The sequence below is a fragment of the Acomys minous genome (assembly GCF_964271855.1).
Source record: "Acomys minous genome assembly, chromosome: 4".
In the NCBI taxonomy this organism is placed as follows: domain Eukaryota; kingdom Metazoa; phylum Chordata; class Mammalia; order Rodentia; family Muridae; genus Acomys; species Acomys minous.
In genome coordinates this window covers 42,805,261-42,819,340 of record NC_140486.1, presented here as the reverse complement: position 1 = coordinate 42,819,340, position 14,080 = coordinate 42,805,261, and the positions used below count along the sequence as shown (strand labels likewise).

General features: G+C 42.3%; 1 protein-coding gene across 3 annotated transcripts in view; it reads right to left on the bottom strand.

Moving 5' to 3' along the window:
- Positions 1-14,080, bottom strand: part of DPYSL3 (dihydropyrimidinase like 3) — a 111,247-nt gene that overhangs the window by 41,252 nt on the left and 55,915 nt on the right. The window contains exon 1 of one of the 3 annotated variants that reach the window (XM_084778255.1): positions 2,221-2,428. The exons of the other annotated variants lie outside the window; for them this stretch is intronic. Coding sequence (XP_084634381.1) covers positions 2,221-2,253 — 33 coding nt within the window. The 5' untranslated portion in view covers positions 2,254-2,428. Of the gene's footprint in view, positions 1-2,220; positions 2,429-14,080 lie in introns of those variants that run through there. 3 annotated transcript variants of the gene reach the window in all.

The window sequence follows — 14,080 nt, the reverse complement described above, 5'->3', positions numbered from 1 at the left end:
TCACCTTGAGGAAAGTTCAAAAAGATGACCTCAGTTGACTATTTCACTTCAAAGATGGCTAAGTGTGAGGAAAGTGTTAAAAAGAGACTAGGACCATACTGAGACTTTCCCCTTGATCTTAAAGGGAACAGATATAACAAATAAGAATTCCAGTCCTGAAGTGGCACATTGGTTCCATTAGTAAAATGAAATTGCCACCAAGCCTGAAATCCTGTATTCAATCCTCATGGTAGTTGGGGGACAGACTCTCTAAAATTGTCCCCTGACCTCTGTATGTTCGTCATGGCATGTGCTCCTTCCCCACAAATATACCCCACCCCACACACATACAAATACATGAATAAATAAAGGCATTTTAGAAAATATTTACTTACGATTTTTTGAGACAGGGTCTCTCTACATAGCCCTGGCTGTCCTAGAACTCACTACATAGAGCTGGCTGGCCTCAAACTCACACATATCCACCTGTCTCTACTACCCTGGGATTAAAGGTATGCACCACCACTGCCTGGTAATAAATGTTATATATATTTTTAAAAATATACCATTACAGCACTGAAACACAGACCAGTCTAACACAGGTCTACACACCAAGATGTACCAATAAGAATATGTGTTAACATGGGCAGCAAGAGCAGGGCCCAAAGTAGAATGGCAGAGATGCTGCAGATACTAGGCAGCTCCTTAGAGAGAAAAGATTATTTGGGCTCATCTTAAAGAGTCAGCTTGAGGGGACAGGGGCAAGGAGCACAATAGAGAATAAGTATATTTTATCCAAAAATAATACATTTCAAGTCAGAGAGGAAGAGGAAACATGGCACAGCCCTCACTGGATGTTTGGTTGGGGAAAACTGGAACAGTTGCTTTCTAGACAGATAGGAGCACTGACTGGACTTTACAGAGCTCACAGAATTCAGAGAGCTGGGAAGCAAGGGCTGTATTAGCATCCTGGCCACTATGTTGTGTGTGTGGTTTCAGACAATGGATTTGACCTGTCCCTGAGCCTCAGCCTGATAGCTGGTGAGGTAAATGTCTCTTGAAAAGCACATGTAAACAAAACAAAACCAAAACAAAACAAAAAAGCCAGGCGTGGTGGCTCACGCCTTTAATACCAACACTCAGAAGGGGCAGAGGCAGGCGGATTGCTGTGAGTTCGAGGCCAACATGGTCTACAAAGCGAGTCCAGGACAGCCAAGGCTAACACAGAGAGACCCTGTCTCGAAACAACAACAACAAAAGAAAACACGTGCATAATCTAGAGAGCACAGAGAGAAATGCTTACGTCATGAGCAATCATGAGAACTAATGGCTTAATGTAGGGTGGGGCATACAAATGGCCTGTAAGTGGGAGCTTTACAAATATGACTGCAGCTACTGTTCTATGACATCTGCCTTGTCACTTTTATTATACAGATGCTGATGTGCTGGGTACTTTACTGTCCACTTGACACAGTCTGGTGTCATCTGGGAAGGGGAAGCTCAGTTGAGAAAATGCCTCCCCATCAGATTGGCCTGTAGGCAAGCTTTTGGAACTTTTTGTTTTTGTGGGTTTTTTTTTTTTTTTTTTTTTTTGGATTGATGAATGTAGGAGAGTCCAGTTCATGGTGGGTGGTACCATGCCCAAGCTGGTAGTCCTGGGGAGTATAAGAAAGATGGCTGAACTTGAGCCTCAAGGGAGAACAAGTCAAAAAGCAGCTTTTCTTCAAGGCTTCCACTTCTGCTCCTGCCCTGACTTCCCTCAGTGTTAGACTGTGATGCGGAAGTGGAAGCCAAATAAACCCTTTCCACCCCAAGATGCTTTTGGACATGGTATTTATCACAGCGGTAGCAGGCAAAGTAGGACAAGAGCCAAAGCCACAAGGTTAGCACAACAATAAAGGAGCTATTTTCAGTATACTAAATCCTCTAAGGCATGGCGCAGACTGTAAAATCTAGGAAGGCCCAAAGAACAGTGTGATCTTGGAAGACCTACTTCATACCACTGCTGTGGATTCTGCATTGCTTTCCCTTCGATTTTTGTGATGATTGATTTTGAGCGTCACCTTCATAAGGTCTAACATCAACTGAAAGATACAACTAAGTGACTCTTTGAGAATTACCAGAAAAGGGTAACTGAAAGTTTAAGGAAAAGGAAAAAGGCCTCTTCCAGAGTGGAAAACGCATTCTATGGACCACCCAGATATTATAAGGATGCCCAAGAAACCAATCAGTCTTGCTTGCCTGCCTGCTTTTGTTTCTTGACGATGAATACATCTTATGCTTCAATTAGACTCAAGTTCTTCATTCTTCCAATGTGGGCCCAATTGCAGAGAATCTCTTGGAATCTTCTAGGTCTTCAGTGAAGATTACACTGCTGAGGCATCTAGCTCAGTGGACTGAGCAGCTGTAGGAGTGTCATTACCATGTGCCGAGGGCCATTATTGGGCAAACCAGCCCTTGTTGTGTAAAGCATTCTAGTACCTCCCCTCTTTATAACATACGCACATTCCACTGGTTCTGTTCTTCCAGAGAATCTCAAACCCCACGCACTGTAGGTGAAAGCTCTCTCTGTGCATGCGTTCAACTGAGCTCATGCCAGTGCTGTGCTTATGCCATCAGGAAATGAACATGAAAATTCATCCTTGGCATTGATTCCAAGGACAAACAAATTTAATATGTCAGTCCTGAAACACATGCTTACATGACAATTAGCCAGGATGTTTGATGTCAGATATAGGCAGAAATTAAAGATAAGACCGTAATAAAAGTAAGCCAGGAACACAAGCAACAACGCAGAGTAAAAACAAAGAGGACAAGACGAGAAACAGTAAAAGGGTTAGTGATTGCCAGCAGATGGGAGTGCAGGGAGGGGTGAGTTGGTAAAAACAAAATGGCACACGGAGGCTTTTCATAATGGCGAACTCTCTCGGAAGATGCTGTAATGGTGGCTAAACAGCATCATCCATTCAGCAAAGAGACTCCTGAGAGAAGCTGTGCTGCCAACAGTGGTATCAGTGTTGGCTCATCTGCACCAAGTGTGCCCAACCAACTCGAGGTAAGACTGGGAGCCCTTTGTACTCCATGCACAGCTTTTCTACAATCTTAAAACCAGTCTAAATAGCACGCTACATAATGGGGGGGAGGGGGGGAAGGGCATGTGCGCTGTTTTGCAGAGACCACAGAAGCCACACAGGCGTTTTTTGACATGAGCCTGAATGAAAATTGCTGATTTGAATATGCAGGTGTGGTCTGAAGAAATTCTGGCCAGAGTAGGGAAGCACTAATTTATAACAGTATGTGATTTACAACATTTACTAGAAACTTTTCACACATCAACATGGCCATAAGTTTATGTACTTTTGTTCGAGAAAACCTCAATATAATGCTGCCTTACAGGCCCTCATCATCCCCAGGAACTGATGAGGTTAACTCACAGTCTGATGCCACACAAGCAGTCGATGGAGAATCAATGATTGCAACATAGAAAATGCATTCCAGTGGGAAACTGAGGACCTGGTGGGGGCTCACACTGACACTAAGAATACTCAGACAAGGTCCAGGGATGGGGGGCAGTTATCTAGGGGGCTCATTTTCACTCTGTGAATCCTAGAAAACCCTTAGAAACAACTTTTAAAGAAAGATGTGTGAAATTTAATGCCAGACTTAAAAATGTAAAAAGAATTTAGTTGACAGAACGGTCATGCTGGAAATAAAGACAGTAACCACCTGGAAAAGAGCAGCTAACAGGAGGAGGAAAGGAAAGTCTAGAAGTAACTTTAGCACCCTGGGAAGAAGCAGGGAATAGAAGTAACACTCAGCCTGAATTATTACCGGAAGCTCAATGATGGGAACGTCTAACAGTGTGGACCTGGGTTAAGGAAATTCAGTGGACGCGCACATTTAGGCTCTGTGCACAGCACAGACCCAGAAGTCATCACCACCCAGGTTAGAAGGTGACAGAGGAGGAAGTAATTTCTAGAACTGGAAAGGACTGATTTATGCGGAGTGCTGCATGGTAGAGAGCTGTACACCTTCCCTGGGTACGTTCAGCCATCTCAAGCCCTGCAAAAAGGAATCAAGGGGGGAAAGTGCCTTTCCTTCCCTGCTACTTCCACCCCTATCTCCTACTGATACCAACTAAAGCCCAAAGACAACAGAGACTATTAATGAGGATCATAAAGCCCAGGGCTTGGGGCAGGGTCACAAAGGAAGAAAGAGAAACAAGAGAACAAGGAACATCCAACAATGAGCCATGATTTAATAAACTGTGATATAACCATTATTTTATTAATATTTGGGGGATTTTGTTTGTTTGTTTGTTTGTTTGTTTGTTTCAGTACTGGGAACATCTCAAGAGCTTTCAACATGCTATATAAATGATTTACCACTGAGCTGAACCCTCTCTCCAAGGCTATTTTGCATTCATTTGGTGTGTGTGTGTGTGTCTGTGTGTGTGTGTGTGTGTGTGTGTGTGTGTGTGTGTGTGTGTGTGTATACATGTGACATACATTCCACAGCACGAGTGTGGAGGTCAGAGGTCAGAGTTAGTTCTCTCCTTCTGTCATGTATCCAGGAGATCAGGCTCAGGTTGTCATGTGTGCCAGCAAGCTCCTTTACCTCCTCCCTCCCCCGCCCCCCAGCCATTCCTTTGGCCTCAAATGATCTTTTCACATTTATTTGTTTTGTGTGCCAAAGCATGTTAAATCTATATTTTGAGCTGATGGGTAGGCAAAATAGGATGTAAATTTTGTCAAAATGCACAAAAACATTAAATGTACACCTGTATATTCGTCTAGATTTAGGGCTGGTCTTCAGACCTCAAATGATCCAGATTTATGTGGTCTTCCTACGCAAAGAATTCAGTCAAGCAAAATCCCTCACAGGTGTGCCCAGATGCTTGGGCTTTAGTTAGTACCAGATGTGATAAAGTTAACAACTAGGATTGGACGTCACATATGTGTATTATGCTTTTGTGTGGACAGGAGAAAGATCTGGGAGAGTAAACAATAGACTGCTCTCATGGCAATAGCAGTAGGATGGGATGCAGAAGGCAATATGAGGAATCATAAAAACTCTCCATTGAACTACTTTCATTATTTAGTTGCAAAAGATACAAGACACCTTATAACTTTTGAAAGAAATTTGATATGGAAAATTTGATATACAAAATGGATAGAGACTGAAGTGATTGCTATGGTCTGATGTGACACCAAGAACATGGATTTTTTAAAAATATGAATGGCATAATATCAAGAAAAGTTTGATTCCTAAAGTGCTGAAGAAAAGGGAGTAATGTACAAAAGTTCACCATGGTTTACACATCAAGATTTCCATTAGCAAAATCAGGGAGAGGGAGGGAGTAACAAAACTGAGCTACGAGATTGGCCAACCAAATAGACTTGTAGCAGAATTGAGGTCCTGGGGTTTAGCACAATGATATTAATGGATGGACTTGAGTTAATACCACATTGGAAACTCCTAAGTCCATAGAAAGACAACAAAATGTGACAAATTATTAGAAATCAAGAGCCTTAGATCTGTGGCTCCAGCAGGTGATGTCTTGTGTCTGCAGTGTGGATGAATGGTCCCCACCCCTCTTTTAAGACGCCTTTCTCCTTTTTAATCATTTCTGACTGGCAGCAAGCTTTGACTGGATCTTTACAGCGACAGGAAAGCCTAGTGAAATTCTCATTCCGTTGCTTTTCAGAAACAAGAAACCTTTTCACTAAGTCTGAAAGCCAGCCAAAATGTAATTCCCAGAAGTGAAATGCAGGGTAGGGCCTTGGAATATTGAGCGGCACCTTCAAATGACAGGCGATGGCGCCCAACAATTTGTAGAGGCCACAGGGCTCTTTTTCCAAGTCTCAGATTATACTTTAACAGTTGGTGGGGACTTCCTGGGAATCGTGGTTAAAAGCACGCAACCACTGACTTATGCAACTCCCTAAAACTGGCCCACGGTGGACACGTTTTTATGGAAGGCATAGCTTGCTGTGTCCCAGCTCTTACTTATGCATCAGGGGACAGGGGCCTGTTAGAAAGGGTGTTGGTGAAAGGCACTGTTTCAAAGCCCAGAGATGGGCTCAGGCTTGCTGTAACTTGGCATCCAGAGGAGAATAAAGAAGAGCCCCTCATCCTCTTCACAGTCCAAGAACCCAAGCCCTGGGTCTGCGCCAGGACAGCTTGACAGAGCAAGGAAGAAGGCCTTCAAGAAAATGGTTGTTGCCCTCAAAGACTGCAGAGATTCTCCATTTTGGATACAGAAGACTTTGAACAAATGCTGATTCTTTTAAAAGTGAGAACCCACTGGGCGTGGTGGCACACAGATGTATCTCTGTGAGTTCAAGGCCAGCTTGGTCCTCACAGTGAGTCCAGGACAGCCAAGATTACACAAAGAAACTCTGTCTTGAACAGCTACCCCAAAGTGAGATCCTGTACCTCAGGATGAAATCATCAGTCTTGTTGCCTATCTGCTTCCCTTTCCTCTGGTTTCAAAAAACAGTTTGACTTTTCACTTTTTTTCTTTTTTTCTTTTTTTCTTTTTTTACTTTTATTCAGCCTAGTGAATAAATAAACCTTAACTTTTTTTTTTTAAGACCACAGCACAATTCTCATAAAGAAATTTAGGGTGGGAAGGTAGGCCATGTTTTCTCTGGTCCTTTCTTGACACATAAAACATGTTATGGTCGTAGGTCATTCTCGTGTTCTCAGTCTTCCACCTGGTTGAAAAGCCTGTACGCACCCACAGCCCTGTCTTCACTAGAAAGGCATCATTTAAAGCAACAGCTATTTTGACTTACCAGCCCCAGAGTTCCCCAAATTACATCGACAGGGAAAATTACAAATGCTATGCGAACATAATCAGAACGTGTGACAAAGCTTTCTTCATCTTCAACTTCTCAGGCTTTGGGAATGAGTGGCAGTTTCCGGAGCGCGATCAGGACGGCTTCCTATTCGTGAGCATGCTAACATTACAGGGATACGTTGCCCATATTTAATGACAAGCTGACTTCATTCTTACCCACAAGGCCATGAAGCTGTGCCCCCATCGTCTTGGTCATGACTTAACACTCTATTTTCGTAGCATCTGGGAGAACAACCTTTTGGAATTGTTCTGCTGTAAGCCCTTGTGGTTTGCATCTGGCCAGAAATGTTTCAGATTTCAACTTTAGAGTTGCCAGCCTTCTGTGCCCAGCAATGGACACGAGATATACATCGTGAGGCTTATTAAATTATGTTTAAAAAGTAAAAAGTATAACCTCAGGCACATGTCTATTAATAGCCTCCCCCCACACACACACCCCTGCCATTTCAACTCTTCCTCTTTCCTTCCTTATCTCACTCCGAAGGGTAGACCAAGCAAGGCCTTGCTTAGACAGCAGGGAACCACACAGATACAGTCCCTTTACCACTGAAAAGATAGTATCGTGGCCTTTTGTTATTACATGTAACTTGTACATTACTTATGGTCTCTCGTGGCATTTTCAGACAGATGTGTCAGTAGGCTTTGTTCTAATTGGTTCCTTTCCCCCACTGTTCTCCCTGTGCTCCTTGCCTCCCTCTCTCTGATTCCCTTCTCTAAATGGTTCCCAATTCTCTCTTCATGTATCATCCCGTTTCCTTGCTGCCCCTGGGACAGCACCTTAGTTTAAAGCCAGGGTAGAATGTGATGTTTTATTCATTCACGGTCTGTTTCTTTGCTTGGTGTTTGTAAATGTGTCTAAGGGTAATATAGTAAACAACGACAACCAAAATCTGCCACTATGATGACTGGAAAGGGACCGAACAAACAAAGATCCAGACAGAAAGGCATAATCTCAGCAGAGACCAGGGCCATTCAGAAAGAAGACAGGCCAGCGTGGAGGTGGGTGAGGGCATAGAACTGCTTTCCATTGCTTCCCAAGAAGGCACATTTAAGAAATTCTCAGTGAAGAAAAGTTCTCAATGGCAGGAAGATCTTAGAAAAAAAAATCCTATGTTAACTTTGAGACAATAGCAAATATAGACACTGTAAGTTAGAAGCAAGCATGTAACCAAGGACAAGCAGGATGTGAGGCCAAGCCACCAGAAGGCAGTGGCAGCAAGAGGCACATGCAGCCTCAGGAGCCAGGGCCTGGGTTTTACTTGTGGCACTACAGAAGACATCTCAATAAGACAGTCACTTGGCCTGGTCTATATGTTAAAGAGGCACCGTGATTATCCATGGAGAATAAATTTAGGGGTGAGCACAGTGGAGCACTGAGGGGGTTCTTACAGTAAGATGAGGGACTTAAGCTAGGGTGGAGTTAGTAATGAACAGCAGTGAGCAGTGTCTGAATTAAAGAACTTACTGCAAAGCTCAAGCTTGCAAAGGTCAAGCCAAAAGGCAGAGCAAGTATATTTAGCATGTATGGGCAAGCATTGGCTCTGCACAGTGGCAGACAGGAGGAAGTACTGTGTGGCTGGTTTTCTACTTTTTTCTTGCTTTTCATTAATTGCACATTTATCATCTTATTTATTTCAATACAAATAAACTAAAATCTTTAAGTTAATTGAGATAATTCTAAAGTATGCTACAGAAAAATCTGGTGTAGAATTTCTACTCATGATATGTCTGTATGGATTTGGTTTCCTGCTTTTAGCAAAAGTGAGCAGAGTGGGTAATTAATTCTCTTTTGGAGGGTCAGATTTCTTCAGGGTCAGGGATCTGCCACTATGAATGTCAGTTCTTTATTGCATGTAGATATTTATCCCTTCATTTTTTGGATGTATACACTCTAGAGAAACCCAACTACATTGTCTTTGTATAGTCCTCTATCTCACTTTTTACTCTAAAATCAGAAGGCATACACTTGCCTAATCTCTGAACCAGGTTCAAGTTTACTGAGCTCTTCATAGCCAAGGTAATTGTTCTCATGCCCTCTCCGGGAGGGAGCTTGGTATTTAGTGAAGACTTGAAGTCAGCTAAGAAGGTAAGGTTGGCCTTGTACCCCATGAAAAGACCCAGGCCTTTAGCTTTCTGGACCTCAGCTCTCTCATCTCTGAAGTAAGGCTGATAGTAACTATATCCCAGGCATGTTACAAGGTTTGAATATGATGATTCCATCTGTTTGTTCATGCTTGGGCATGCTATAATTTCTTATAAATAATAGTTCTTGTCATAAGAAGATTCACATGATGAAGGTCTCTGTCTTTAACCAGAGAATTTTTACTCTGTGAGACCCTGTGAGGGCCTGCAGGTCTGACGCTATGGACCAGCAAGTGTGGCTGCTGAGACCTGTCTCCTGAGTTTGCACACCACCAGCTATTCTTCCTAGGGTCTTTAAATGTACCTCCCTCTGCGTGTGTGTGTGTGTGTGTGTGTGTGTGTGTGTGTGTGTGTGTGTGTGTGTAGGGGGTATGTATGTGTAAGATTTTTTGATTCATATTGGATTAAGACTGGCTCTTAATGGCTTTCTTTGACTTCATTCTCTAAGTGTGAGAAAAATTCCCAAATCCAGCAAGGGGATATGCCACTTAAAAGAAAAAAATTTTTTTTCCTATATGACCTTTGACAAATGACTTTACCTCTTACCCTCACTGTTTTAAGATGTCAACAAAAAGGTTGGGATAACAGGACATTTGTCTTCCTGCCCTTAACCAAGCGAAACACCCTCTCCTGTCAACTTTTGTACCAAAAAGGGTGTGTCTGTGATAGAATGGAGAAGGCCTGAAGCACAAATGAAGTAGATGTTCTTTGGGGATGACCCAGAATGAAGTCTCTAGACAGAGGATTGCAGCCGATTGCTTTAAAGTCTTTAAAATTGCTTGAAGCTTTCCCTCTCTACCAGGCCATAATTTAAACCTGCTTTGTTGGATAAATCAGAAACCCATTTCTGAATTATCAATGTCCCTACACAAAATAATCTCATGATGATCTGGCGCACAGATCAGCTCTGAGGGAAAAGAGCGGGTAATTTCAGATGTAGATTTCTTGGAGAGAATAAAGGGAAGAAATACAGAGACAATGGAAAATGAAAACCAACTTCTAGGCTTACAGGTTAAGCCAGCGAGGGAGGAGGGGAGCAAAGAAGAGCCAGCCACATTCTCTCTCCAGCTGTGCAACCCCAGCTTCCTGGACAGCATTCAGGTCCCCCAACATCAGAACATCAAGACAGCAGAAAGGCAAGCAAAGGGTGTTGATGAGAAAACAACAACTCATTGGAGGAATGAAGGAAACAGAGAAAAGGGCATGTTTCATGAAAAATGGTGCAATGTTGTAGAGAAGGCAACCGTGAGATTCCGAAGATTCCAATCCAGTTTTCTGAGACCTGGCAGCTGAGTGAGTAGACAAATTCTTCTTCTCCTCACGTGGTAGCTTTTCATTTGATCTCAAATACAGACCCAGAGATGAAAAGTAATGTCACTCTAGTTTTTGTTACTACAGAGATCTTAGAGACAATTCAAACTTAGGGGGAAAAATATCAGAATTAATTTAACTGGATTCCCCAAGCAATGGGATTATATATTGAGCAAGTTAAAACAACTTTATGGAAAAGTGTTCAAAATAAAAAATGAAATACTATTGTAGAAAGACAAAGGGGATATTAAAAAGCATGGATAACATGATGCAATTTTAATAAGTGATACACATAAGGAAAAATTGCCTGATGGTCATACTAATAAACTTCCCAGTGGCTATTTCTTGCTAATACCATTGGCAGTTGTGCTTATTGCCTTTATTTTATTTATATCTTTGATAAATTCTTCTACAACCTTTTTATGGAAAAAAACTTTATTAAATTTGAATGCTCAGTAACTTACAATAGGAAAAACCATAATTCAATTGGACTTTTGTTTCCTCACCTGTACAGAGAAGCTGAGCTGTCAGTTATAGCTCTAGGGACACTCTTGACTACATCAATTTTTTTTGTTTTGTTTTTTTGTTTTCATTATTCAATACAGTGTTTCTCTTGTAGTCCTGGCTGTCCTGGACTTGCTTTGTAGACCAGGCTGGCCTCGAACTCATAGTGGTCTTCCTGCCTCTGCCCCCCAAGTGCTGCGGTTAAAGGTGTGTTCCACTATGCCTGGCTACATCAAAACTTTAGAACCAGAGAAAACTGAACTTCCCATTTCCAGAACCTTGGCTACAATTATGTGTAGTGTAGGTCCTCAGTGTGAACGTGAAATTCCCATTGTCAAGAGAAACCTCTCCCTGGTAGTTTTTCTAATTCATTATAAAGTAGCCTTAACGATGAAGGTAAGGTCCACCTCACTGCCTAGGTGCTCACGTAAAGAAGACAGGTTAGGCGTTTAGTGGGGAGGCAGAGAAGCTTCTGGATGAGAAGCAGTGATTACTGGTCCAACCCACATGAGAGAAGCCAATGAGCTGCTCTTCATATTTCTTGTACCATTTATGTCTTGTGGGAAACAAGAGAGGATATAATGTGGGCTTGAAGCAGCAAAATTTTGTGTCTCCAGAAATGTGAGATTTTCTTAACTGCAGTATGTACATAAGGTGGCATCATATAATAGGGTTAAGAATGTGGGTTCTGAGTCAGATGAACTCAAATTTGACTTTTGGTCACTCGAAGCTTATGTGAACTAAAGGCTTAATCTTTTTTTGGGGGGGGGTTAGAGACAGGGTTTCTCTGTGTAGCCTTGGCCGGCCTGGATTCCCTTTGTAGACCAGGCTGGCCTTGAACTCATAGATAACTGCCTGCCTCTGCCTCCCAAGTGCTGGGATTAAAGGCGTGCACCACCACGCCTGGCTAAACACTTAATCTTTATATTTTTTTCACCAATAAAAATGGAAAGATCTCTGCTGGTACTCTCCCTAATCAGACTGTTTTCAGGATTAAGTGAGATAATATAATGCACAGTAAATATCAAATCTTCTTGTAAAACTAATGCCCCTTATATATCATCTGCGTTACATGTTTGTGCAACAGTCTTCACACAGTTATTGGCCAAGAAATATTAGTAATTCAACAACAGAAAAATATCAACATGTTTCTCTTTTATCTGGTCATGTTATGAAGTCAACATCATAATACATGAAGTACTTAATACAAATGTTTTCAGTGTTCTAGGCCCAGGAATGCAGTGGCCTCCCAGGCTTTGCCTTCTCCTGTAGAGCAAAGGGTTCAATGGCTGCTGTTACAACAAGAATATTCTGTTTCAAAATGTCCCACATGTGTAGGGTCACTGTGTGGCCTTGGCGGGTTTAAAGGTGGTCCCACTTTCTCCCATTCTGTTTCCTCTTTAACTAGAACATACTAGAATGTAGTAAGAAGGTGAGGAAACTCTCCTGTCTCCAGGGGGGGGCACCTGCTGCCATGCTGTCAGCCCCTTCATGGCAGATTGGATCCCCTCAAGCTGTGCTGCCCTTTCCAGATATTTTGTCACAACAAAAGCAAAGCCTTGTTGCCACTACATGGCTCATGCTGACATGAGCTCCATAAAATGTGCTTTCATTTCACTGACAATACTATGAAAACCAGAGGATGAAATGTGGTGGCTAATGTAAAGAACTAACTTCGTTGGGTCTAGAATGATCCAGGCCCTTCTCAGCTTGTGTTTCCAGAGGATTTTAACCGGATGGGAAGGCCGGCCCAGCTTGAATGTGTACACCACCGTCCTACAGGCTAGGGTCCAGAATGAATAAAAAAGGGGGAAATGAAAAGTCCCCATCCATTTCTCCTTCTCTACTTTCTGTCCTGCCAGCATGGGAGGAGGTGTAAAATTCTAGCTTCAGGCTCTCACTGCCATGGCCCCATGGTCTGCTGCCATCCCTCCCCTGAAAACATGGACTCTGATCCCAACGCTGAACTGAAATACGGCCCACATTCATCAAGTTGCTTCTTCTTAGGCATTTGGTTATAGCGGTGAACCAAGTTAACTAATACGTGAAGTTTACCAAATACTCTAAAAGCCAAGAATAACTCCAAATATAAGCTCAAAGAAAGATGACAATTGCCATGGGGCAAGACTCTGAAAATCCATGATAGCCCATAAGCAAACATTAAAAACCTTCTATCTGAATGTCCAACTCTAATACAGGAGGGAAAAAAAAAAAGAGCAATGAGCCAGTATTTCTAACAGACCATTTTTACTGCGCATGAGCCAATGGGGCTAATTGCTGCTAATAACTCTAATGACTTCATGGTTAATGTACAAAGGCAGATGGAGGAGCATCCATTAAGATTTATATTGTATTCAGGTTCAAAAAGTCATGGTGACAATTTCCTTTATTTGAAAGAAGAGTTAATGGTCTGAATGAATTCTTTAAGTCTTTTATAGTAAGAAAAATGATGTCTCCATTTACAACTAAAAGTACCCACGAAGACCTCTAAAACATGCTCAGAAAGGGTGCTAGGATTTTGGAAGGGGACACAGGCAGGGAAGAATGAGGTGTAAATGATGGTTTCCTGGCACTTTTGCCCAGGGCAACCTCACGCCCACAGTAACTAGTTTGTTCTGCTAAAGCGATGAACTGTTTCTCTTGGCTCTGTGACTTGATGCCAGTTTCTTACACTCAGAGCTTATCTTTAAGTCTTAAGAATGAATATTCTCAAAAGTTGTCAGTGAAAGGAAGTCTGGTGTTCAGGAGCGAAGTGAATTTCCTTCTGTCAGCTTCTCCATTAAAATTAATGCTGCAGGCCAATGTCAAATGTATCTATTGATGGTTTTTCTTTTCTTTAATCGAGGACCTAATATGTGCCAGTCAAAGATGTCAGTGCAGGAACTCACTGGTAACCTCACACAGAGCCCGTGGCATTACTAGGCTTTTGAGAGGAGACTATTTCCATTGGACAGCAGCCATCATATTTAAAATATCAGCATGGGTAGCCAAAAAGGCTTGGGCGAGCACAGGCTCAGAGCTGTTTTCTGTTTGCTTGTTTGTTTGCCTAGTCTAGTTTAGTGCAATTGTCGCCTTTGTGGCCTTATCAATGGAGCCTTCACTGGAGGAGACACAGTGACAGCAAATGAATCATGGCATCACTTTAATAATGTTCTTTTTTTTATTAACCTAAAGAGCTGCTAAAGAAAAGGGCCTATCATTCATTATTACCCGACTGCTCTTTCGTATAGTCTATTAGCTAAGTCCACCCCTAAATGAGAAAAAGGCTGAGATCTAAAC